Here is a 26,829-nt window from a genome sequence, read left to right on the forward strand (position 1 = left end):
AGGATCCAGTGGTACTGCTATTACTCTATGGCAGGAGGGTAATGCTACAGGATGTACAGCATCCAATGGTAGCGCTATTACTCCACCTATGAAAGGAGAGCAATGCTACAGGCTGTACAGTATCCAGTGGAAGTGCAGGTACTCCGCCTATGAAAGGAGGGTAATGCTACAAGCTGTACAGTATCCCATAGAAGTGCAATTACTCCGCTTATGGAAGGGGGCAATGCTACAGGATGTACAGGGTCCAGTAGTACATGTACATATTCCACCAAAGTAAGGAAGGGAATATGACAGGACTTACAGAATCCAGTGGTAGTGTAACTACTCCACATACGGAAGGAGGGTAATGCTATGGGATGTATAGTATCCAGTAGTAGAGGAATTACTCTGCCTACGGAAGGAGGGTAATGCTACAGGAAGTGCGGTATCCAGAGGTAGTGCAAATATTCTGCCTTTGGAAAGTACTCCGCCTATGGCGGGGGGGGGAGGTAGTGCCATAGGACTTAGAAAGCACGAACGCCTCCACAAAATATGCAGTCGAGTTTCCAGCATTAGGGGAAAATGCAGGGGTCAGCAATAGGTGAAACCTCACCCTGGGAGAACCACCTTAGTGATCATGGTATGTCCCCTGCCAGGTAAGTATAGGGCGGTGGGAACTAGGCCCAATAGGACCGGGAGCTCCAAGGGTTAATAATAATTGTTGTTTAATTTACAGGTGAAACTTGAAAAAATTTGAATATCGTGCAAAAGTTCATTTATTTCAGTAATGCAAATTAAAAGGAATTGCATTAATGCAGCTTAAAATTAGAATTTTGTGAAAAGGTTCAATATTCTAGGCTCAAAGTGTCACACACTAGTCAGCTAATTAATCCATACCCCCTGAGCAAAGGGGACCTGAGATTGTGACTTTGGGATTTCATAAGCTATAAGCCATAATCATCCAAATTATAACAAATAAAGGCTTGAAATATCTCACTTTGCATGTGATGAGTCTATCTCATATGTTAGTTTCACTTTTTAAGTTGCATTACTGAAATAAATGAACTTTGCACAATATTCTAATTTTTCTAGTTTCACCTGTACATACAGCCCCAAACCTATCAACCCTTTAAATTGAATTCTAAGTAATTATTTTCCCCCAGCAACAGTAGTGCTGAGGCAAGGAAAGGGTTAAGCAGTAGGCTGGGGGCGGAGCTCAGTGGGTCGCTGGTGGAGCGAAGACATAGGCGCAAAAGTTTCGCGCTCTGAAAAATACAGTTTCCCGCCCCTGAAACACTTGGGAAGATGCGGCCCAGAAGGCCGCAGAGTCGGGGCCGACCGGAAGACTTCCGCCTGGGAAAGCCATGCAGGGATGGAATGGGAGTGCCAAAGGCGACCAGAGGAGGCCGGGAACGGGCGTACTGATGTCCAGAGGAGAAAGGCAGCGGCCGCCCACGAAGGCATGCGACCGCTGTAAAGGCACCGCAGGCCAAGAGGAAGGTGAGAGGCTGGGGGCCTGAGGTGGGACCGAGGGCTAGTGGATCACCAGCTACAGAAGAAAAAAGGCCAAGGTTTTGAAGAAAAATCCTATTTTTCTGTGGTCACTTAGATAACAGGAAAAGGTGACCCAGCAGGAGAAGATTAACCCCTAGAACCCAGTAAAAGGGGGGGGGGGGGGTAAGGGTCAGGCAAAGGGAGGCCAGCAGAGGAAGGTAGGCAACCTACTTACCTTGACGGTTTCTGGCCACCCTGATTCCAGCAGTGTCACCTTCGTCAGTGTGGCGCCGCTTGGGGAGAACGGCTACACCGGTAACAGGGGGGACTTCCAGAAGTAGCAGATAAGGTGACACTGTAGCTGGTGGGTAACAGTGGATTTGAGATCCTTGTCTTCCAGTGGTAGGACCCAGCAAGCTTGAGCACCCACTGGTCTCCCCCCTCAAGTGTGGGGAAAAAGGAGATTTTTGTATAACTTACCAGTAAAATCTCTTTCTCGCTCTTCATTGGGGGACACAGGAACCGTGGGTATAGCTATGTCCTCTAGGAGGAGTTGACACTAGTAAAAGCTGTTAGCTCCTCCCATGGCAGCTATAACCCCTCCAGCCTGGAGAGAGAGGTTCAGTTTGTGTACAAGCCGTAGGAGAAGCAAGCCAACCAAAGAGAAAACACGTGGAAAACCACCCATGTCAAAGGACCCAACGGGGTCCAAACCAGCAACAGCTACAACTGTGGCCGAACAACAATACTGGGTGGGTGCTGTGTCCCCCAATGAAGAGCGAGAAAGAGATTTTACTGGTAAGTTATACAAAAATCTCCTTTTCTCGCCCATATTCATTGGGGGACACAGGAACCGTGGGACGTCCGAAAGCAGTCCACAGGGAGGGGAAAAAGCCACAGACCCATGGAAGCAATCATCCCTGCAGGCATCTAAGAACTGTCGCCTGCAAGACCCGCGGCCCACGCAGCGACCGTCGATGCAGACCGAATCCAACGTGCAATCGCCCTTTGGAGGCCGCCAATCCCTAGCGAGGACCTTCCGGAGAGAAAAGGGGGGTCCGTACACCGAGAGGGACTGGAGGCTGCTAACAATGAGTAGAGCTCCGACAACGTCCATAATGTAACTCCCTTCCATAGGGTGCGAAGGAAAGGGACAGTGAAGGAAGAACAATTTCTTCATTGATATGGAAGTCAGAGACCACCTTCAGGAAAAGAAGGAATGCGCCGGAGAACTGCTGTATCCTTGTGAAGAACCAGGAAGGGGATCTTGCAAGAAAGCGCCCCCAACTTAGACACCCGCCTGATGGATGTGATAGCCACAAGAAAAACTACCTTCTAGGACAGGAGCCGGAGTAAGAACTCCCGCAAGGGCTCAAGTGGAGAAGACTGAAAGGCTGAGAGAACTACATACAGATCCCAAGGTTGTAAGGACGGTACAGAGGAACCGTATGTGCCCCTCCCTGAAGGAAGGTTCCCATGGGCACCAGGGAAACCAGAGTACGCTGGAAGCTGACCCAGGACAGAAGCGTCAACACCTGACCTGACCCATCAAGTAACTAAGGCTAAACCAAGGTTCAACCCTGAATGTAGAAGGATAGGACCATGGGGAGCGAAAAAACAGGAAAGGAGGGGATGTCCCGGCTTTCATAGAAGCCCAGGAAGGACCTCCAGGTCCCACAATAGATCCTGGGTGATGCAGACTTCTGAATCATAGTGCGGAAGACATCCGCTGAAAACCCTCTCCACGTCAGAATGCAGGTTTTAATAGTCAAGCCGTCATCGAAAGCTGATGTAAGACCGCACCCCGTGAAAGAAGGTCGTCTCTGAGTGGCAGTGACCAAGGGATGTCTCCAGGAAGGAGAACGAGGTCAGCATACCACGCGCGACAGGGTCAACTCGGAGCAACTAGGATTTGTCGGAATGTCCTCCATCTGGATCCTCCGTAGAACCCTGGAAAGGAGGAGAAGAAACACGTAAGGAGGGAGAACTCCCGCAAAGGAGAATCAGGGCGTCCACGTCGCATGCTTCCGGAACTCTGGCTCTGGAGAGAAAGGTGGGAAGCTTTCGTGTAGATACCGTTAGCACACCCGGACCAATGGAAGAGTCCCTGTAGAAGAAGGAATGTGGAGGGCACCACAGCCCACCAGTCGGACCGGATCGTGCCTGGAATGGAAGGCCACCAAACTAATACCCTGTGCAAATGCAGATGAGGGAAGGTAGCAACGTATGAACTACCAAGGCATGCGGGATGGCTATGAACCCTGAGCCAGAGGAGGAAAAAACAGGAGAATAGGCTAGGTTTAAGCCCATTCCCCGGTTGGGACCGGCGCTATACAGAAGTAGCCAAGGATTAAGTGGCCGTGCAAAAAAAAAACTCTGCCTGAGGAGGAAGCCAGGCAAGGGGAGTCACACCGTATTGCTAGACCCATACCCCAGCAGAGGAGGGGGTCACCCGCAGAGGCCACCGAATTCAGTGTTAAAAGAGTCCACCGCCTGACGAAAGAGCTGTGCAGAGCCACACCGCTCCCACAGTAGTAGCCAGCGCTTGCCCGGTCAGCGCAAAACTGAGGGGGAGGCCTGAGACTATCTGTAGAAGCCATGTACCATACTGCCCCAGTTAAGTAGAGCTAACCTTAAAAACTCTACCTGGAAGGGCGCAGAACAGGCGCAAGTGCCAAGCTAGCGCCAGGTTAGGACTCCTACCTGAGGGGGATGTCCCAATGGAGTGACCACGAACTCGAGGGTGGATTGAGAACATCAGCCGTCCTCCACGGAATTTGCAGAGGACGAGAATTATCAAACAAACGGCTCGGAGGGCGGATTGGGAACAATGAGAGGTGCTCCTTATCCGAGATAGGACACGGGCCAGGTGTGGTACCGCACAGACAGGGTAGTCTTGCGGTAATGAGGGATAGGGAGGGGGCCGTATGGACGCACATCTCTTCTTTTTTTTTTTTACTAAGATGACTGCCTCAATGACAAGAGGCAGAAAGGGTTAAATTCCTCCACATGAGGAACATTGCACTGGGAGTGCCACGCCCCCTTAGAACGCTATCCCTCCCCAGATATGCCGGCCACGGCCAGGTGGACGAAGTGCAGTCCAGCAAGCCGCAAGGCGACAATCCAAGGCCCCTGCGCACAGCCAATTAGTGCATCGGCCGGACCGCAGAGGGACCAAGCACCGCGAAATGAGCCCGCCCGGCAACGGAGGGGGGCTCCACCCTGCGGGCCGGGCAAAAAAACATGGCGGCCGGAACACCATGCGGTGCACGGCCGAGTTGTTCCTGATGCTGTTTAACCTCTTCCGGAGCGGTGCGCTCGGCGTCCGCTCCGGATCTCTGGTCATGGCGTTAAGGTCCATAGCCCAATATGCGATCTCCGCATCCTCTGCATTGAGTGCACAACACAGGCGGAGACTGTCTGGTCGTGCGCTCAGACTCCCGCCATAGAAAAATGCCTGCCAGGGGGTTCCACCTACATTAACCCCCTATGTGCCGCCCTGCTAGGCAATGAATAAAAACTGCCAGAGGGGGAAGAAGGGAATGGCTGCAGGGTGCTGGGCTATATTGAAGCCCTGTGCCTTGTTAACCTCTGCATTACCACCACCAGGTTGGGAGGGAGGGGGCGACCCAGGAGGGACATACTTACCTAGTCCCGTGTACTCACCTCTCTTCACTTCCCTGTCACCATCTTCACCCTTCCTCTGGTCCAGCAGGGTCACCCCTTCAGCTACTGGCACCGTAGTGGCAGGACGCTGGAAAGGGGGCTTGGATGAGTGACCCCTTGGCTGGCGGGATGCAGGGGAGCGAGGCTGCCCTGGTCCACCTTGTCTTCTTGTGGGGGGAGGAGGCAGCGTGGCAGACCAACGCTGGCGTGCTCCCCCCGGGAGAACAGGGAGGCGAGGCGTCCACTGTTTTCCCATCTGAAAAAGAAGGAAAATAATAAACTAAAATAAAAAATCTTCAGGAGATCCCTGCCTCCTATTGACACTAGAAAAAACTGAAGCTCTCTCTCCAGGCTGGAGGGGGTATAGCTGCCAGGGGAGGAGCTAACAGCTTTTACTAGTGTCAATGCCTCCTAGAGGACATAGCTATACCCACGGTCTCTGTGTCCCCCAATGAATATGGGTGAGAAAACCAGGTGGCTAAAGCCCGCCTGTAGCTCGAACCTGAAAAAATAAAAAGGAAAATAAAAAGGAAAGATCTTTTGCAGACCTGCAGGAAAAACACGTCTGCCACCTACGGACACTAAGCTAAAACGGATTAGCTCAGTGCTTGCAGGAGGGGTATAGCTGAGGGGAGGAGATAACACTTTTTTTTGCCTAGTGTCGCCTCCTAGTGGCAGCAGCTATACCCATGGTCTTCTGTGTCCACCAATGATACGAGCGAGAAAAAGTGCTACTGAGTTCCAGAGAACACTTCCCTTACACATTCTCCATGACCAGAAAGGAAATCAAGAAAATAATGTTGAAAAATCTGAAATTGCACGCAGCAGACAGACACCTGAGGACAGAGAGCGCCATTTCCAGTTCTCTGTTTATTACACTGATGCTCATGTGCACAAACAGAAACATAGAGATATAAAACACCATGGAAGTGTGGAAAACAATTGTGGTGCTACAATGTCTAGATAAAAAACAATATTTTATTTTAATGTTAAATTATAATCTCTATGTTCTCCATTAATAGCATAAAGCTATGTCGCAGCCCAAAATAACGCATCTTAAAATAAAATACCTGAAAAACGGAGATAATCGTAGGATTCCATCTTCAAAAAAAATAAAACTGCGCAGACAAGGGGGGAAGATGTAGTCGTGAATGCAATAAGCAAGAAAAACCAGGAGCAGGAAGTTGGAACAGATCAGATCTCTCCTGCCGAGATACAGACATCAAACCTAGAGTTACCGTGCCATCCTTCTCCACTAGATGGCACTATTGTAGAGATAATTAGCAGCATATACAGGGAAGTCCAGTTAAAGGGAATGTGTCATCAGATATATTGTTTTAATCACATTTTTATGTTAAACATTTATTTTATTTTTTTAGGTTTTGGTGAATTTTATTTTAATTTTCTATGTCACTATCTATATTTAAAAAACTATACATTAATTATGAAGTTTTCAAAGTGACCATTAGACCCGTTCTGTACTGGTCACTTTTCATTAGCCATCGCATTATCATCAAAGGCAGGATTACAATGACAGATTTCACATCTGTATAGATACCACAGAATACACAATTCACAATAGGTGATATCGCAGCTTATCTACTCCCTAGAGACCTCTGCACAGAGCATGCCTAGAAAAGTCACTCACAGAAGTCAATGGGTTCCCCTCCAGTCTATTGTGTCTGGCCCATGTGTCTGCTCTTAAAGAACAGGAAGTCTTCACATATTTTAGGCCTAGTGGCCAGTACAAAAACTGCAAGATTTTAGGATATTTTTAAAATATGGATAGTGACATAAACACAAAAAAATTAAAAACAATTGTTTACCATAAAACCTTGATTGAAAACACAGGTCATTTTCTGCCGACACATTCCCTTTTGTCATGTTTGGGTCATGTCTGTAAGGCCTCATGCACACGACCGTAGTTATGGTCCGCATCCGAGCAGCAGTTTTTGCGGCTCGGATGCGGACCCATTCACTTCAATGGGGCCGCAAAAGATGTGGACAGCAGTCCGTGTGCTGTCCACATCCGTTGCTCCGTTCCGAGGCCCCGCAAAAAAAATACAGCATGTCCTATTCTTGTCCGTTTTGCGGACAAGAATAGGCATGTCTACAATGGGAAGGCACACGGGCGGCCTCCCTTTTTTTTTCGGACCGCAAAAACCAGCACGGTAGTGTGCATGAGGCCTAACTTTGGTTTTAAGAACTTGAAGCAATTGGGTTAAGAAGAGATTGGGGAGACAATGACAGGACGTACCTAAAGGGGTTATCCAAGCCATATAATGACCCCCTCGGCACCCACATCGCTCCTGATCCTTGCATGGCCCGCCTTTGCATCTCCTTGCATCACCCGTGATGCTATGGAGGCTCGTCCCAGTCGCAGCCTGCTATTTGCTGCTCCCCCGTCGCCAGATGTTTGATCCGACGGGGAGATGCAGCGGCGGCTGTGTGGAGATCAGGAGCGACACGGGTGCCAGAGTAAGTATAACTTATATGAAGAGCCCGGGCATTGGGGGGTCAATATAGGGGTTGGATAACCCCTTTAAACAAGACAGAGTACGCATCATCAGGGAATATTCACACGTGGCAGATTTACTGCAGAAATTTCTGCGGCTGAGAAATCAGTTCCACTCATCTGAACGTGTGCGCCCCGTGACCGTATTTGCGGATCCGCAATACATGGGCACCGTTCCGTGTGCATTCCGCGTCACGGATACGGACCCATTCACTTCAATGGGTCCGCAAATCCGGAGATGCGGAACGGAAGCACGGAACGGAACCCTACGGGAGCACTACGGAGTGCTTCCGTGGGGTTTCGTCCCGTACTTACCTTCCGCAAAAAGATAGAACATGTCCTATCTTTTTGCGGAACGGCCGGATCGCAGACCCATTAAAGTGAATGGTTCCGCGATCCGCTGCGGCTGCCCCACGGTGGGTGTTCGTGCATTGCGGGCCGCAATTTGCGGGCCACAGCACGGCCACGGGGCGCACACGTTCATCTGCAAGAGGTCTAAGGTTGGTTCAGCTGTAAGCGCAAGGATTTCTGCAAACCTCATTCAGATGAGTGAGACAGCTGCAGAAGTGTGTGTGTGAATTAACCTTTACCTCCGGTCAATGGTTATGGAGACATGACAGGCAGCCTAGCATTACTCGGCCATGTCGCTGCAGCATTGGGCTCTTATATAAAGTAGTCCTGTATATAGAGAATATTGTTTGGGTAAAGCTCAGAAAAAGGAATAAAAAGACATTTTCATGGGAAGAGAGAAAATATTTCATTGGCGAGAGCAGCGAGTACTGGTGATCAATGAGCCTCCCTCCCAGGACTCTGGCCGTGAGGTAGGCTGTAAGTGCATAGATGTCAGCAGGATTGTCACTATAGGCAGGTCTTCCGGCATCAGGTGGCGGCGTGCAGTAACTCCTGCCAGTCCGTCTCGCTCTGACAACTTTCCCGGTTCTTGAAAAATGTCTTGATCAGTCTCTGAGCTTCTTCTTTCACTAAGAGAAGGCAGGAAATAAGTGAGTGAAGGATTAGCAAACGCGTCAGATATTTTGGATCAGAAAATTAAAAGGTAAGGAAATACTAAAAGGTAAAAAAAATGAAAATTGAAAAAATTCATGACTGTTTTCAAAATCTCTGTTTACTGTCTGTGAATAAAGCCGCTCTCCTTTAAAGCCATGTCTGAAAATGGCTCTCCGATGGAAACTGGATGTGACTGGCTATTGCTGGGAAAAAAGGCACCGGGTCAGGTTAATTATTTTTTATTCTCTCAGGAATGTGTTCTGTAACCAGCGTACATACCGAGTAACCACTGAACAGGATCATTCGCTTTCCTTTCATTCCTAGCACGTAGTTGTAATGAATAACTTACAGGGTGCTGCAAAAGTAAGGAAGCGCCCATATAAAATGAAGACTGTTGGGCAGGCGGTAATCTAGTGTTAGACACAAGCTGTGGAGGAAAGAGGTAAAACCTGATAGACCAGGGATCCATCAGCAACCTCCAGATGTGATGAAACTAAATCTCCCATCATGCACACTTGCTTGGCGGTTCTCTGAACTCCCACAGAAGTGAAAGGAGCATGCTGGGAGTTGTAGTTTCAAAACAGCTGGAGTGCCGAAGGTTGCTGATCCCTCTGATAGACCATGTCACCAACAAGGCAGCCATCTCGAATTCAACTTCAACCGGACAGGTAGGTGTGTGACTCACTAAACTGGTAGAGAAACAAAAGTGTGCTTCATGTTAAAGGGGTTTTCGAAGATATTTTAACTGATGACCTATCCTCTGGAAAGGTCATCAGTATCTGATCGGTGTGGGTCCGACATCCAGGACCCCCGCCGATCACCTGTTTGAGATGGCACCACCACACGCAGTACTCACAGCTTTGCCTAGGCCAGTGACGACACGTTCATCAATCACATGGCCTAGGAGCAGCTCAGCCCCATTAAAGTAAATGAGGCTGAGCTGCTATACCAGGCACAGCCACTATACATTGTACGGCGCTGTGCTTGGTGAGCTGAGAGAAGGCCGCGGCACTACGGCGAACGCCAGGTGCCTGCTCAAACAGCTGATCGGTGGGGGGCCCGGCTGTCAGACCCCCACAGATCAAATGCTGATGACCTATCCAGAGGATAGGTCATCAGTTAAGAAAAATCTCAGAAAACCCCTTAAACCCCTTTTCAGACAAGCAAGTGTCATGCTGCAAGTCCACAGCGAGGAACCCGTCCTGAACTCCCAGCACTGCCGGGGTCACATAGCATTATATTGATTTATGATGCTATGTAACCCTTACAGTTCTGACATGTATTGGATAACACTGACAGCATTATGTCAGTGTTATCCAATACATTCCAGACCTCTAAGGGTTACATAGCATCATAAATGTAATATAATGCTATGCGACCCCAGCAGTGCTGGAAGTTCAGGACGGGTGATGCGCTGCGGACTCGCAGCGTGACACTCGCCCATCTGAAAGGGGCCTTAAACATAACTTTATTTATTCTCATGTTAAAACAGTGATGTTTTCTGCAAGCGATGTGAAGGATGGAGTTATCCCGAGCAGAACATATTGAGGTTGTCTTTTTTCATCACAGAAGATTTCAACCAAGCCCACACAAACAGGATGTCCATCACCCACAGTGCAGTTGACACGTGTGCTTCATTCAACCGGAAAAAGTTAGGATCTCATGTTATTCTGCTTGGGCCAACGCCATCCCTTACAATGCTGCAGCAGAGAAAAATCACTGAGAACAAATAACGTTATGTTAACAGGTGAACGTTTCTACTGGTTTAATGGGTCATTCACCTGCCTTCAATTTGAAAAACTGAAGTTGAAATTCATATGGCGGCATTCAAGATGACATGGCCGAATAGGTTTCCTCCTCCCTTACAGCTCGTGTCTAAAATTGGATCACTAACTGCCCAACAGTGTTGATTTCATACGGGCGTTTCCTTACTTTTGAGGCATCCTGCATAAAGGCATATTACACGAGATTTAGGTCGAATTTAAAGGGGTTTTCCATCATTCTCCATTCTGTGTAACCCCATTCAGTTCAATGGCTGTACTGCTAAACAGTGGATGTGTGTCGTGGCAACCTGCATCCTCCGACAGTCATCTAGAATGAAATCTGTGCCCGCTCGTGGCCGGCATAGATTTCAGTCTTCATTGACGCCAGAAAACTGGTGCAAACGATGATAAATCTGGGAGGGGTCGCCTTTTTCAGAAAGTGGTGACGTATAAATGCCATATGTGCAACAATTTCTGCGCAAACGCAGTTCAAATGTTACAAACCTGCAGTTTGAGACTATTTACACAAGTTTTGTCTGCTTTCCATCACTAGGGCAGAACAGTGTTGTATACCACGCAAAATATGGATACTTTTTTTTTTTTTAAAGGGGTTGTCCCACAAAAAATATATCTTGAGTAATGCGCAATGTAATTTCACGTATGTCAATGCAGAAAACGCTGCCATTTTCACCCTTTACTCACATTATCTGGAGGACTTTTGTCTTTCCTTTCAGTGGGCAGCAGCAGCTCATCACATAGGACCACCAAGCATCTCCATCCCCCAGAATGCACTGCAATCGGCTCTTATTAAATAGGAGCTGTCACCTCTCCTGACATGTCTGTCCCAGTAACTACTTGTATCTAATACTTCTGGAGCACCTACTCTTCTGACTCTCGGTTGTGCCATTCCTTTATTATACCAGTTAGAAGTTTATGAAGGAATTGCTAGCAAGGTGCAGATGGGTGTGACCAGTTGGGGGTGTGCCCCTGCACAGTCTGACACCATCCATTCAGTGCTGCCAGCGTCGGACCAGGTAGAGACGCTCTGCAACCCCAACTGGTAACATCCAGCTGGACCTTCACTGCACACTGGTAGTTATTCATTTATAACTTCTAGGAGGAATAATAAAGGAATGTCACATCATAAAGCCATAAGAATGGATGCTCCAGAACTGTTAGAATAAGGGGTGCGCACATAGTCAGACTATTCCATGTCACATGATTATCTATGAAGCCATTTAGACTGCAGGCTATATAAAGGACATACAAAAGTAGATTACTATTTTAACCCTTCATGTCCACCAGCTATGTCCCTTTAGAAAGTTGAGAACTTACCAGTTTTTCGCAGCGGTGTTTTGTTATCCCCCGCTAAGTGGTGAGACAGCTGCCGCGCAAATGCTTTAAATAAGTCCTATAATAAAAAAGAAAAAAAAAGAATGTACTCTAGAAATGTTCAATGACTGCTACAAGTATTCCAAGTTAGGTTGGAAAGACACATTTCAGAGGCCTAGAAGGAAATACACAAATCCTCTCAAAATTAAATACAACCCTCCATCCTCAGGAAAGATCTGACAACCAGCACCTCTACCGATCACTTGTATTGTGCAGCTGCCTGCGCTGGAAACTATGTCATGAGCAAAACGCTCAGTCCGCTGTGTAGTTTCCGGTGCTGGTGTACCGCAGCTCACTTACCATTCACCTGAATGGGAGCTAAGCTGGAAATACACCGGCACAACCACTACACAGTGCATGGAGTCTTCTGCTCCTGTCCGCTGTATTTTCCTGTGCTGGTGTACCGCAGCTCACTTACCATTCACCTGAATGGGAACTAAGCTGGAAATACACTGGCACAACCACTACACGGTGCATGGAGTCTTCTGCTCCTGTCCGCTGTGTAGTTTCCTGTGCTGGTGTACCGCAGCTCACTCACCATTCACCTGAATGGGAACTAAGCTGGAAATACACCGGCAGGACCGCTACACGGTGCATGGAGTCTTCTGCTCCCATCCGCTGTGTAGTTTCCAGTGCTGGTGTACCGCAGCTCACTTACCATTCACCTGAATGGGAGCTAAGCTGGAAATACACCGGCACAACCACTACACAGTGCATGGAGTCTTCTGCTCCCGTCCGCTGTGTAGTTTCCGGTGCTGGTGTACCGCAGCTCACTCACCATTCACCTGAATGGGAACTAAGCTGGAAATACACCGGCACAACCACTACACGGTGCATTGAGTCTTCTGCTCCCGTCCGCTTTGTAGTTTCCGGCACCAGTGTACTGCACCTCATCTCCCATTCACCTGAATGTGAGCTAAGCTGGAAATACACCAGCAGGACCGCTACACGATGCATGCAGCCTTCTGCTTCTGTCCGCTGTGTAGTTTCCAGTGTTAGTGTACTGCAGCTTGCTTTCCATTCACCTGAATGGGAGCTAAACTGGAAATACACCAGCGCAGCCTGGTTCCTTCTGCTTCCGTCCGCTGTGTAGTTTCCAGTGCTGGTGTATCGCAGCTCACTTACCATTCACCTGAATGGGAGCTAAACTGGAAATACACCAGCGCAGCCTGGTTCCTTCTGCTTCCGTCCACTGTGTAGTTTCTGACACTCCACAAAACAGCTCATTGGAGTAGCGGCGGTGTGGGGTGTCAGACCTGATATTGATGACCTGTCCTGAGGACAGGCCAACAATATCTAAGTACTGGAAAACCCCTTTAATCTAGCGGCCTGCTTTTGAACCAGTTTTAGCTCTCCTACATCCTTTTTTACAATGTTAACCAAAAGGATATCCCATATACAAGATGTAGTCTTACAAGAGATCTGCAGCGGGAGAAATAACATTATGATTGCAGGTTTGGATCTCTCTCCCTGCTTGCTTTTGCCGATGCAGCTTGACACATCAGGTGATTCTTTTTGTGAAGGATATATTCTCCAAATCGACACAGATAGTTTTAGTAGAATACATTTTTAAAACTGCACTTACTTTGGATGCAAACTTTCCATCTCGGAAGAATGGCGTCAAGTATTTTACCACTATGTCAGCTGTCTCTTTTAGGGTGACCACTTTATTCAAAGGTGGCTGCAGGACTTTAGCTGTACCTTCCTTGTCTTCTTGGCAGATGTTTGGGTCGAAGGTCACCTTCTTTTTCCGCTGCTCGCTATTCCCTTTTTCGGGATTGAACATGATGGAGTATGACTTTTCTTCTCTTCTTTGCCTCTTATGTGCTGGTTCCAGAGATTCCTGCCGAGAGTGAAATATTCAAGGCATTACTACAAAAGTTCAAGCTGTGCAGCGTTCATACGCGCCCCTTATGTCTATGTCTGCACACATCTTCACAGAATGCAAAGAGAGCAAAGATCCCCACAATCCACCTAACAAGTGCTGCCCCCCTGTATATGACATCTAGAGGTTGGTCTTATTTAAAAGCTAAGATTCTACTCTTTGCAGTGACACTAGGGTCCTCTAAAGTCATAAAATATTACGCAAGTCAGTCCTTGACTGTGAAAGGCTTAAAGGCTATAGACACCTTCAGGGCAATTTTTTAAAAATTATTATTGCATTCAACTTATTTTGGACAAAAAATCATTTTTACAATTGGTCTTTATTAAAAATTGTCAGCCACTTTCCAGTATAAAGGTGTAATCTGTGTTTACATAGAATCCCATCATCTGATGGCTCATGTGAATCATTTATCTCTGATCTCCTGAAGCTCAACACTTACCTAAGCCATATTCTTATCAGTGTGTAATGAGTATTTTTGAGCTGTCAAAAGTAAAAAAAAAAAGGGCTACAGACTGAGCAGGCGGCTCTGCTGGATGAAGGACCAGTCTGAAGATACACTCTTAATTAAGCCCTGTGGTGCAAAAACTGCTGGAAATTTTTAATAAAGACCAATTGGAAAAAAATTTGATTTTTGTGGACTCACCTGTAAAATCTCTTTCTCGCTGAGTTCATTGGGGGACACAGGACCGTGGGTATAGCTGCTGCTGCCGCTAGGAGGCGACACTAGGCTAAAAAGTGTTAGCTCCTCCCGCCGGCTATACCCCCTCCAGCCTGGAAAGAGCATGTCAGTTTGTGCCCAAGCAGTAGGAGGAAAAGTAATCAGAAATGAAATAACATAACAATAACCAGTGGGTCCGAACCCAAAACTGAGGAAATCAACTGCCATCACCTGCGGCAAAATTAGAAACACTAGACTCTTGGGGCCCTTGTTGGGACCCTCAGGATTAATCCAAAATAACAATCACGGTCAATTGACCACCAGATCCCTTTAGGGGTTCTAACTTATATATATATAATAAAACTACATACTTTATTATTAATTAACGAAGCCGCACATGCGGTGAAACATGTCGGGAGGGGTAGTGTCTGTCAGTTTTTAGACAGGGTTGAGCAAAGGGACGCAAACTACCATCTTGCAGGGAAAGGTTATAGGGACATATACAACAAACAGTGTGTTTGAATGAGAAATGTGTAAGTAAAGTGAACAGTGTGGGAGTTCAGCTACAGTTTGCATGGGATAGGGGATCAGCTCCTTTAGTTATTACATCAACTACTATACCGTCAGGGAAAGCAGTTTTGCTCCCTGAGCGGATACATTTATTACCACATTGTATTCTCAATTAACAATGTGGGAAGGGAAGAAAATAAAGCTACCTAACTTATTGTAGCATTCAGGAGCATTGTTGCAAGCCCTATCTCGCCTCCACAGGATACTGTTATATATATATATATATAAAAATCCACTCCACAAATCATCTGACACGATAAGAAAAGGAAGTGTACACAGTGTATCTGGTCATAGAATTTCATATTATATATATATATATATATATATATATATATATATAAAAATAACAAAAAGGGCAGCACTCCAGAAGGTAAAAGAAGGAAAAATCTTTAATTACCCATACGGGACAAGCGACGTTTCGGCTCAATGTGTGAGCCTTTCTCAAGCTTGAGAAAGGCTCACACATTGAGCCGAAACGTCGCTTGTCCCGTATGGGTAATTAAAGATTTTTCCTTCTTTTACCTTCTGGAGTGCTGCCCTTTTTGTTATTTTTGTCTATTTGGATTGGCTTTCATCCACGCTGGGCCAGCTGCACCCGCATTTTTTCTTTGACGGTGCTGCCACTGAACTTTTTTGCTCTCTATATATATATATATATATATATATATATATATGAGTGTAAAAAAATGAAAAGTTGTGGATAAAATAACACCACACGATTCACCTTAAAAAAAAATGAAATAGTTTAATAAATAGCACAGTGTTGCGACATAAAACACTGACCCTGTTACTGTTGCTATTAGTGAAATTAAAAACTGTCCCCTGTTTCACCCTGACCGTTTTAATCACACGTTTGGTTCTTTTCGTTTTTGAAGTTTTAAATAATTAATAATAAAGTATGCAGTTTTATTATATATAAGTTAGGACCCCTAAAGGAATCTGGTGGTCAATTGACCGTGATCGTTATTTTAAAATTAGAAACAAAAACAACCGGTGGGAGCTGTGTGCCTTAATGAACTCGGCGAGAAAGAGATTTTACAGGCGAGTCCACAAAAATCTCGTTTTCTCACTCGTATCATTGGGGGACACAGGACCGTGGAACATCCCAAAACAGTCCACGGGGAGGGAGAAACAACACTCCCATGAAAGTCACAGCTGCAGGAGTCTAAGACACCGCAGCCCGCAAGACCTTGCAGCCCAGAGCGGCGACTGCCGATGCAAAGGTATGCACCTGGTAGAACTTGGCGAAGGTGTACAAGGAAGACCAGGTTGTCGCTTTACACAAGGAAGGCGCGGGATGCGCAGGTGAGGACTGGTCAACCAATCGACCCATGAGAGAAAGGGTGGATTGTGAAACTTTTGATAGGTCCTCTACTGCCCGGGACAGGGCCCAATCCAGTTCCACACGGTCAGGGATGCAGTGCGGCTGCTCTGGAGGGATGCGTCATATATGAAAAACCGCAGCACTCACTTGTCTTCAATTCTGTAAAATTTATTTCACCAAAAACAATGCAACGTTTTGACCGTCAAGCTGGCTTGAGAAAGACTGCTACGGTCGAAACATCGCATTGTTTTTGGTGAAATAAATTCTACAGAATTGAAGACAAGTGAGTGCTGCGGTTTTTCATATATGACGCATCCAAGGGGGAACTTCAGACTGGCTCCCAACACGGCTGGCACCACCACAAGAAAAAGTTTTATTTATTATTTTTTTCGTTGTGCTGCTATACCCATTTTTTTCTATGCTCTGGAGGGATGACTAGGGCCGGTCTGGGCGCACGGCATGCGGTACACAGGGAGTCCGACTGGCCGCGAGGAAACTTGAGCTCACATTTAGCGCATGCGTAGTGGGTGGGGGCTGGTGGTGGTGGGGGGGGGGGGGGGGTGTCAGGTGGGTTCGGACATTGCTCTAAGAGCTAGTCCCAGAGCTGGGGGATATAGGGTTGTCCTACCAGAAAAGCTGCAGGTGGAACCAGGTCCTGATGTCCCCCAATAAATGCCGACCAAGGTGAAGAGGGAGAGGAATGCTGGCTTCTCCCAGGGCCAGCACGGGAAAAAGAGGCAACCCCGCACTCCTAGGAGTGTTCGGTAGCTGAGGGCCCGCCCCACAAGCGTAGGGGGCGGAGGGAGGGTCCAGAGAAAATGAGGCCTAGAAGGCCCTGAGACCGGGAGCTAAATTAGTTGCGGCGGCCGGCCGCGAAGCACTTCCGGACACAGAAAACCGGAAGCAGAACGGGAGGAGCGGAGGCTGCCCGGAAGAAAAGGGCGCAAACCGGAGACCCCACCAGAGGAGGAGAAAACGAGCCCGAGGTACGCAGGGGTTGGGATGGCAAACCGGGGTAGGCCGCAAAAGAAGCCGGGGGCTAAATTAGCTGCGGCAGCTGGCCGCGAAGCACTTCCGGATGGCCGAAAACTAAGGGCGGAAAGGGAGGAGCGGGGGCTGCCGGGGAGAGAGGGAGCACAGGGGGATTGGTACGCGGGGACTGGGAAGGCCGCCAACCAGGGTAGGCCCAAATAGGAACTGGGCCTACACTAGAGGGGCGGGCGGCCTGAACTACACTTCCGGGCAGCCGCCAGAAAGAGATGCCACCTCAAGACCCCCTTAGCCAGGGCCAAACCCGAAGGGAGGAGGACATTTAGGCCCCAGGGAGGAATAAAAGGGAAGGAGGGGAGCGGGCAGTGGGGAATAGGGGGGGAATACTCACCCAATCCGGCCTACTCACCCCATCTTTCTCCTCTTTTGTTCACCCTCCCTCGATGGGTCCAGCAGGGTCACCTCTTCAGCTGCTGGCACCGAAGTGGCAGGAAGCTGGCAAGGAGGGAGGGCCGGATCACGGTGACTCCTTGGCTGGCGGGAAGAAGGGGAGCGAGGCTGCCCTGGTCCTCTTTTTCTTCTTGGGGAAACTGGACTGGGAGGGAAGCCGAACCAGGCCATGGTCCCCGGCAGAACAGGGAGGCCAGGCAGCCCTGTTCCCCCAGCCTGAAAAGGAAACTGAATAAACAAAAAATAAAAAATAGCAGAATTGACCCTGCAGACCAGGGAGGTCTGCCTTCTACGACACTAAACTAAAAACGGATATGCTCTCTCCAGGCTGGAGGGAATATAGCCGGCGGGAGGAGCTAACACTTTTTAGCCTAGTGTCGCCTCCTAGCGGCAGCAGCAGCTATACCCACGGTCCTGTCCCCCCCCAATGATACAAGCGAGAAAATTACCGTATTTTTATTGCAAAATGAGTAGAATGCAATAATAAAGAAAATGCTCCCTAAGGTGTCTTTAGCCTTTAATATAATATGATAATAGCATTATATACTATTAGATCATGATCCTAAATGGCTAACCTGCTGCTCCAAGTCGTTCTCCTTGGCCTCTGGAAATCTGGAGCCGCTATAAAGAAAACAGGCTGAGCATTAACTCTTCTGACCATTTTCTAAATAAGTTAGCTAATATATTAGTTTCTAGTAGAACTGTAACCATGCTTACCTACTGTGCTTTAGGGGAAATTCTTGGGCCACCTCATGGGTCACCTGTGATCCCTCCTGAGGGTCTTTTAAACGCTCTTGGCTTTGTAGTGGTGGCATTTTTAGGGCATCTGAGGTTTGCAGATCTTCAGTTTCCAAGCCTCTTTTCATAGAACTGTTTTTCCCAGTCTGTGTATCCTTTTTTGTGTCTGATGATTGTTCTATTGAGATGTCCTCAACAAGAAGACTTTTTCCTGATTGCGAGACGTGATTTTCTCTACTATGATCCTGCTCATTTCCATCAAGTGTTTTACTGCTGCTCTGGAGCCCATTTAGAGAGTCTGGGGTGAAGTCCTCATGGATTTCACAACCGTCATGACCAGGACTGTCACTCTTTGCTAAACTATGGGCAATAGTTGAGGATTTTGATTTACTATGGGATGAGAAAAACTTACAAATGTCCTGTGAGTCTTTGGCAGCAGCGGAGGCCAGCTCCAGCTTCTTCTTGCTCTGCCGAGACTTCTTATTTGGGCTGTCAACCTTTTTACTGGGACTTTCAGTCTTTTCAGGAGATGTGCTAGAATGGTTATGTCCACTCAGCTTGATTGAGCTAGGAACCGACTGGGTGCATTGCGGAACTGGCATCGCGGTTTGGAGTAAACTTGATGCAGTTTGGAACAGTGATGGCGCCCCCTTTCTCTTGCGTTTAAACTGAATACAAAGTAAGAAATTTAGTATTGTCCTCAATGCAACATATGCTATACCAACCGATCGGTCAGTTAGATCAGTTCAGCTTGAGTGCTCTTACCGTGGGCAGCTGAGAGGCAGAGACAAATCCATCTTCATGTGCATCCACGTTTGTCTCACTTTTCTGTGTAGTGCTACATGACCCAAGTGCCACATATGGCTGACCATCCTTTGAAGCCTTATTTATCTCGGAGACCTGAAAAGAGAGTTCTTTATCTGTTCATTTGATGCCAGAACCCCATTATTATAGTTATGAACGTAACGTATAGCTTCAATGGGTCTTCGCCAGTGGAGAGGTTGCTCATTCCCCCAAAAGTGATGGTATAAAAAGACTGCTGTAGAAATTTTCTCTAGGAATTAGCACATTCGTGTTAATGGCTGTGCCTGATATCACAGGTAGGCCCTATTTAAAGGCTTATGGACACGTTTTGCACTGATTTTTTATATCGTTCCTTTGCTTCCTAAATGCTAAATTAATTGACATTCCAAATAGTCTTCATTAAAAATGTCCTAGCTAGCTAGCTCTGCTGCTGCTTCTGATATAGATCTGAAGGAACACTGCTCCTGGCTGCGTCTGTTCTCTCAGTGTTAGATATAGCTGCAGGGAGGGGGAGGAGGTTGATGTACATGGCAGATCATAGTCGGGAGAGGAGAGAAAGCATCCCAACCATCAAAGTATAGAGAGGGAGGAGAGCATACACACAGCAGTCTGTAGAGGGAAGGGGTGAACTGTGCAGGCTGTTTATCAGTGTAGAGAGAAGGGTGAGAACCCCCTACTCTGTGAGTGGTGAGTGTAGCAGGCAACAGACAAGAGATCCCTCATGAGTATACCGGTAAATCATTACAGGAATTAAATGGAATCAGTCACCCCCGAAACACCGCCCAAACTAGAGTTAGCGTTTTATAGTGTATAGTTGCTCCCATAAACCAGCAATACATTGAGAGGACTCCTCTTTGAGTTCTCTCCATTATGTGCGTGAGCACAGGAGTCCTTTCAATGCATTTTACTGCTGGTTTGTCAGAGCACAGTCTCAGAATGCAAGCGAGTCTGCAAATAGAAATGACATAACCGAGTCGGCGTCACTTACACTATACACTACTTACTCTAGTTTGGGGGCTGTTTTGGAGCTCACAAATTCCCTCTGAGCTGTGCTAACACATAAGTACTAGTGAAGAAAGCAGCACCCTGGACACACAGACCTCAATTTTAGTATGTACTAGCTGAAGGACCCGGCTTTGCACGGGTATATTTCATCTATTTAATTTAAAGTTTGTGTGTGTGTCGTTAAAATATATCGACAGTATCCACTATAACAGTGACATTTACAGTACCCTGCCCCCTTAACAGTGACCTGTACAGCACCCCACCCCTTAAAAATGACCCCCCCCCACAGTGCCGCGTCTCCTTAAAATGGGACGTCCACAGCAGCCCACCCCCTCACTTTGACCTTCACAGCAGCCTGACCCTTTAACAGTGAGTTCCGCAGCAACCCACGCCCTTGACAGTGACCCACACAGGGGCCTGCCCCCTTACCAGTGACCTCTACAGCAACCGCCCCTTAACACTGACCATAGGTTACAGTCCCCTTAACTGTGACCTCCACCATTCCCGGCACCCTTAACAGAGACCTCCACAGCACCCCGCTCCCTTAATAGTGACCTCACAGTTCCCTGCAGCCCTAACAGTGACCTCACAGTACCCCGCTGCCCCTTTAATAGTGGCCTCCACAGTCCCCTCCTCCTTTAATAGTGGCCTCCACAGCGCCCTCCCCTTTATTAGTGACCTCCACAGTACCCCGTCTCCATAACAGTGATTTACACAATAACCCAACCCCTTAACAGTGACCTCCACAGAGCATCGTTCCCTTCAAATGTGACCTCCACAACACCCCTCCACCTTAACAGTGACCTCTACAGCACCCCATCCCTTAACACTGACCTCCATAGCGGACTGTCCCCTTAACTGTGACCTCCACTGTTCCCTGCCTCCTTAAGAGACCTCCACAGCGCCCACCTCTTTAACAGTGACCTCCACAGCATCCTGTCCCCTTAACAGTGACCTCCAGTGACCCGCCACTTTAACAGTGACCTCCACAGCGGCCGCCCCTTTATTAGTGACCTCCACAGTACCCCGTCTCCTTAACAATGATTTCCACAACACCCCGCCCCCTTATCAGAGGCCTCTATAGCAATCTGACCCTTAACATTGACCTCCATAGCGGACCGTCCCCTTAATTGTGACCTCCACAGCAGCCTGCCCCTTGGGTGGCCAGAGGTCCGGTTTTAGGCAGGACAGTACGACTTTTAGACTCCCTGTCCTCCGTCCAGCGCAGGGCCTGGATGGATACATGGATGTCCTTTAGAAAAGCTCACTCTCAGACAGCAGCACTGTACTGCCTGAGCGTGAGCTGCAGGGAGAAAATCACCCTCCCTCCTTCCCCTGCAGCTGACAGAAGTTGATTTTTACCTTCATTCTTTCAATCCCCGTCTGTTGCGGAGTGGGAGGGGGCACGACATGGGGGCGGAGGTTTCGAGTCCGTCTGCCCCCTGAACTGTGACCTCCACAGCACTGCGCTCCCTTAACAGTGTCATCCACAGCGCCCTGCCCCTTTAAAGGAAATCTGTCACCAGGATAATTGCTATTAAAGCCATGGCCTTAGTACCTTATTTCTAGATGTGCCTTTGTTTCAGCAATAGATGTTTTAATCCTCTGAAAATCCAGTTTATTTGGTATGCAAATGAGCCAGTAAGGTGACCAGAGGGGCGTCACTTTTGCAGGAAGAAGCCCAGGCATGCCTCCTGCTTGTGCCCAAGCCCGCCCTCAAAGGGGGGCAGGGTTATGGCTTGAATGTGATGTAGGAGGGGTGGGTGGACACATTGTGGCAGGGGGCGTGTCTGGGCTCCTTCCTGCAAGAGTGACGCCCCTCTGGGCACCTTACTGGCTCATTTGCATACCAAATAAACTGGATTTTCAGGAGGATAAAAACATATATTGCTAGAACAAAGGCACATCTGGAAATAAGGTACTAAGTGCTATTAGGCCATGGCTTTACTTCAATAGTGATTATCCTGGTGACAGATTTCCTTTAAAGCTCACTTACAGCAGTGAAGAAAAATGGCTGGGTTGTTATAGAAACCTGGAGTAAAACTGTGTATGTGGAGACTAAGGGCCTGTGAGCTTCTATTGGCTTATAAGGGTCATGTGACCAGGCTTCTATTGGCTAATACATTTTTGGGGAATATCTCAGAAATGGTACGTGCTAGAGAGCTGAGACCTGGTCTATCTACAACCTTCCCGGACACCTGATGTACCTGTGTGCCAAATTTCGTGATTGTAAATGCGACGGTGCGGATTCCTTTATCGAACATACATACATACACACACACACACACACACACACACACACATACACTCAGCTTTATATATTAGATTGCCTGGAGGGACACATCCACAGTAGAAAAATCTGGAACTAGGAGCAGGTTGCAAACAGAATATCAGGGGGATCTGGAAATGAATGAAGGAATGAAGATTGCAGCCTGAGACTTTTACTGCAACTTTTTTTTTTTTTTTTACTCAACATGGCCAAAAGCATACAGCATGTAAAAAAATGTCTTCAATGTCAAAGGTGTCCAAAGCCTTGCAGTGATCGCAGCTGAGCAGTAATACCAGACACAGTCCATAGACAAAAGCGGGCAGGTTATGTGTTCACAACCGAAACTAGCCCTCTGACTCACTGCTCAGATTCAATTCTTACCTTTTTCAATACCCCCGCTTTATAAAGATTGCCCATTTTACTGCTTCGGAAAACTTCATATTCTAGGTCCACAGCACAAGAAGAGACGTCCATTCTGGGTTGAATGCATCGATGGCAGTGAGAAAGATCATATATAGATCAAGTGAATAAATGCATTTTATGCAGTACTACACTGCAGCCGTGTTACATATTTTCCTCCCCATCCAGTCATACACAAAATATGCATATTGCAATTTAAAGGGGTTGTTCTATGAATCATTTTCATACCAAAAATCCTGAAAGGCTGTCAAAGTAATCTACAGGGTCCCTACCAAATCTCCATGTGTCCCCATTGGTGCTGCTGCTAATCTGTGCTGCAGGGGGTCGGCTCTGGACAGAATCGGTCTTCTTCCCCCTCTGGCAGCTGACAATGCAGTCCCTTCTAACATTCCCTGCAGGAGGGGTCTCCTCAGCTCTGCTGCCATGATACTGCAGAAGCTCTGTTACTTCCCTGACAAACAGGGCATATAGTCAATTCTACTGGCAAGAATCGGGCTGTGGAGAAGGTGACTGAGCATGCGTGTCCACCAGCACGCAGCATATTACTATACACCTTGAAGAAGCGCCAAACTACTCTTTCCTGGATCATTTCTAACAGCAGGTGTATGGTTGTGGGACAAACCTTTAAGGAACATCAGAAAATCTCCTTACCTATCGGCAGTATTGGTCGCCTGGACATTTTTACTGATGGCTTCTTCCAGCATCTTCAGACAGTGTTCCCGAGCCTATCACCACAGGAGACATTTATACTGATACACTGACATCTCAGAAGATCAAAATAAAGGACTTGATATAGCCTTAACATTTGAAGGATATGCTTTCTACTACTTCCTGCGGATTCTGGGGGAAGCACTGCTTAGTCAGGCAAGTATAATGATTTAACTCAAAGGCATATTCCATATTGCCCCCTTTGCTGGCTGGATTCATTTTTCCATCACATTATACACTGCTAGTTTCCATGGTTATGACCACCCTGCAATCCATCAGCGGTGGTCGTGCATGCACACTATAGGAAAAAGCATCAGCCTCTCTGGTGGCCGGGACCGTGGGAGCGCACATAGGCTGGTGCTTTTTGCTATATTGGGCAAGCACGACCACCACTGATGGATTGCGGGGTGGTCTGTAACCATGGAAACGAGCATTGTATAATGTGATGGAAAAATGAATCCAGCCATCAAAAGAAGCAATATGGACAATCACAATACATTAGTAAGTGCCTTGTATTAACTTTCTCTACACAATAAATGCCACTTACTAAAGGGATTATCCAAGACTATAAAATGCTTCCCCATATGCCAGGCCCCTCACAATGAATATACTTACCTGGCTCCCCACACCAACGCTGCTGCTTCTCCCCATGCACGGATGAAAACACCTGGCGTTGGAGGGAGCAGCCAATGGCAGACGGGGACAAGCCTCCCTAGCATTGCGGGTAACGATAGGGAGGCTCGTCACCGTCACTGCCTGCCATTGGCTGCTAACCCCCCGAAACCGGACCCGTGCATGGGGAGAAGCAACAGTGGCGGTGTGGGGACAAGAAGAGGCGCAGAGAGCGGGGAGCTAGGTAAGTATATTCATTGTGAGGGGCCTGGCATATGGGGGAGCATTTTATAGTCTAGGAAAACCCCTTTAAAGGCTAAGGACACTTTTGGGGCAATTGTGTTTACTCATTTTGGGCTAATAATCATTATTTCAATCGGTCTTTATTAAAAAAAAAATTCAGTCTTTTCGAGATACAAGGGTTAACAAACCCAGTATCGCTTCTCAGTCCCGTCAGCTGACAGCTCATGTGTAGCTCTCATCTCTGTTCTCTTGATCTCATAAACACTGATTTAAGCCATAATAAGAATTTAGCTATAATGAGTGTCTATGAGATCAGAGATAAGGCTTCACATAAGACTGGACTGAGAAGCGATACTCTGCAAACGGACAAATTTTTAACCGTGGTATCTCAAAAATGGCTGAACATTTTTTATAAAGACCAATTGAAAAAATGATATTAGCCCATGAGCAGCAAAATGCTATTCTAAAAAAATTGGTGTCCTTAGCCTTCAAAAAGTGCCTTTCATCAGGATCAACTCTATTAAAAACTAGGCATACTGGTAGGGTTGATCCTGCTGTTTAAAGTCATAGCTGTCTTGTGAAAATAAGTTGCAGCACTCCCAAGAAAAAAACCTTTTTTTAAACTCTTTATGCAAATGAGGACTACAGTGCACTGAGCTATGTGACCAGCCTTCATTTTCATCAAGAATAAAAGCCTACTTTCTCGGGAATGCTGCAACAGATTTTTTTCGAGACAGGTATCATTTGAACAAGCAGGATCAACCCTACCAGGCTGTATGCCTGGTTTAATGGGGTTAATTCCGCTGAAAGGTGCTCTTTAAATATTGACGATCTATCCTCAGGATAGGTCATAATCTGATCAGTGGGGGGTCTGAATCCCGGGACCCCTGCCGATCAGCTGTTTGAAGAGGCCATCACGCTTCATTTTATACCAAGGACAGCGCTGCCCATTGTATAGTGGCTGTGTTTGGTATTGCAATCTCATTCACTAGAAGGGAACTGAGATGCAGAAAGGCCTCGTCACCGATGGACAACAAGTCACAGGAAGAGGGTGCAGCGCTCTCCTGAGGCCTTTTAAACAGCTGATCAGATGGAATTTAATAGAATTTGCCGTTGATATATCTCAAAGGCAAATTCCATTATACAGCTGATCAGCAAGGTGTTGTGAGTCAGAGCCCCACTGCTCAGATACTGATGATCTATCTTGACAGGTCACCAATATGTTCGTCCCGGACAATCCCTTTAACCTGGCCCCTGTGGTTCTATCTCTGATCTCAAAAGTACTTCATATGAAATTTCCTTTTTTTCCTTTCCTCTTGTGCCGAGTGGGTACAAAGACCAGTTTGAAAACATACACTTTTGCATTAATGCAAACCTTTTTGTTGTCATCTCATGCCACTCATCTCGGGATACCTCGAGCCAAGAGGAAGGAAAAAAAAATCTGTAGTCATGTCACAAGGAGACTGGGATAGGACAGGAATTGTGACGTGAATCTGTCCTCTGTATAAGTATATATTGGTCAATACATAAACTGCCTACAGACAAAGCAGTCCAAATTAAACCAGCAATCTCCTGCATATATGATTTATATCCACTTCGATCTCTGCAGAAAACTTAGAGACAACCCGGCAAGCAAGAGGAAGACACGCTGCCTAAGGCCTCATGCACACGACCGTTGTTTTATTCCGTGTCCGTTGTTCCGTTTTTCGTGATTTTCTGCAGACCCATTGACTTTCAATGGGTCCGTTGAAAACTCGGCTAATGCACCGTTTGTCATCCGCGTCCGTGATCCATCAAAAAAATATAACCTGTCCTATTTTTTTCACGGAAAACGGTTCGCAGACCCATTCAAGTCAAGGGGACCGTGAAAAAACGCGGAGGCACACAAGATTGTCATCCGCGTCCGCTTTTTTCCTATCATTTGCATGGCAAACCTGTCTTAGATTTTTTTTACTTTCCTTCATGTCTGGTGATCCTCCAAAAATAAAGGAAGACACACGGAAACAAAAACGGAAACGGATCACGGAACAACGGAACCCCATTTTGCTGAACGGAACACAACAATGGTCGTGTTCATGAGGCCTTATGCTTTCAGTCATTTTTACGTTCTTAGAAGAAGAAGTGAAGGGATTCTTACCTTAACAGTAAGTTTGGGTATTTTGTCATTAGCTCCATCCTTAAGCGGACAGTCCTGGTCTGTTCTCAGAAAGAAATACAGAATGCTGTCTGATACCGTCCAGAAACACATTTACTAAGGCCTCCTGCACACGAACGTGTGCGCTCCGCGGCCGTATTGCGCATGTGTGCATTCCGCATCACGGATCCGGACCCATTCACTT

General features: G+C 47.2%; 1 protein-coding gene and 1 pseudogene across 2 annotated transcripts in view; both read right to left on the reverse strand.

The window, feature by feature from the left end:
* Positions 1 to 506: 506 nt before the first annotated feature.
* LOC121006358 lies at positions 507 to 643 on the reverse strand (annotated as a pseudogene).
* A 7,382-nt stretch (positions 644 to 8,025) lies between these two features.
* Positions 8,026 to 26,829, reverse strand: part of RECQL5 (RecQ like helicase 5) — a 104,336-nt gene continuing 85,532 nt past the window's right edge. For both annotated transcript variants that reach the window (XM_040438798.1, XM_040438799.1), the window contains exons 12-20: positions 26,628 to 26,686; positions 23,579 to 23,652; positions 22,889 to 22,982; positions 19,195 to 19,329; positions 18,409 to 19,097; positions 18,267 to 18,312; positions 13,400 to 13,657; positions 11,758 to 11,833; positions 8,026 to 8,634 (exon numbers count right to left, since the gene is read on the reverse strand). In XM_040438798.1, the coding sequence (XP_040294732.1) occupies positions 8,534 to 8,634; positions 11,758 to 11,833; positions 13,400 to 13,657; positions 18,267 to 18,312; positions 18,409 to 19,097; positions 19,195 to 19,329; positions 22,889 to 22,982; positions 23,579 to 23,652; positions 26,628 to 26,686 (1,532 nt within the window). In that variant the 3' untranslated portion in view covers positions 8,026 to 8,533. The remainder of the gene's footprint in view (positions 8,635 to 11,757; positions 11,834 to 13,399; positions 13,658 to 18,266; positions 18,313 to 18,408; positions 19,098 to 19,194; positions 19,330 to 22,888; positions 22,983 to 23,578; positions 23,653 to 26,627; positions 26,687 to 26,829) is intronic.

The sequence above is a fragment of the Bufo bufo genome, chromosome 6, assembly GCF_905171765.1.
Source record: "Bufo bufo chromosome 6, aBufBuf1.1, whole genome shotgun sequence".
Taxonomy (NCBI): Eukaryota; Metazoa; Chordata; class Amphibia; order Anura; family Bufonidae; genus Bufo; species Bufo bufo.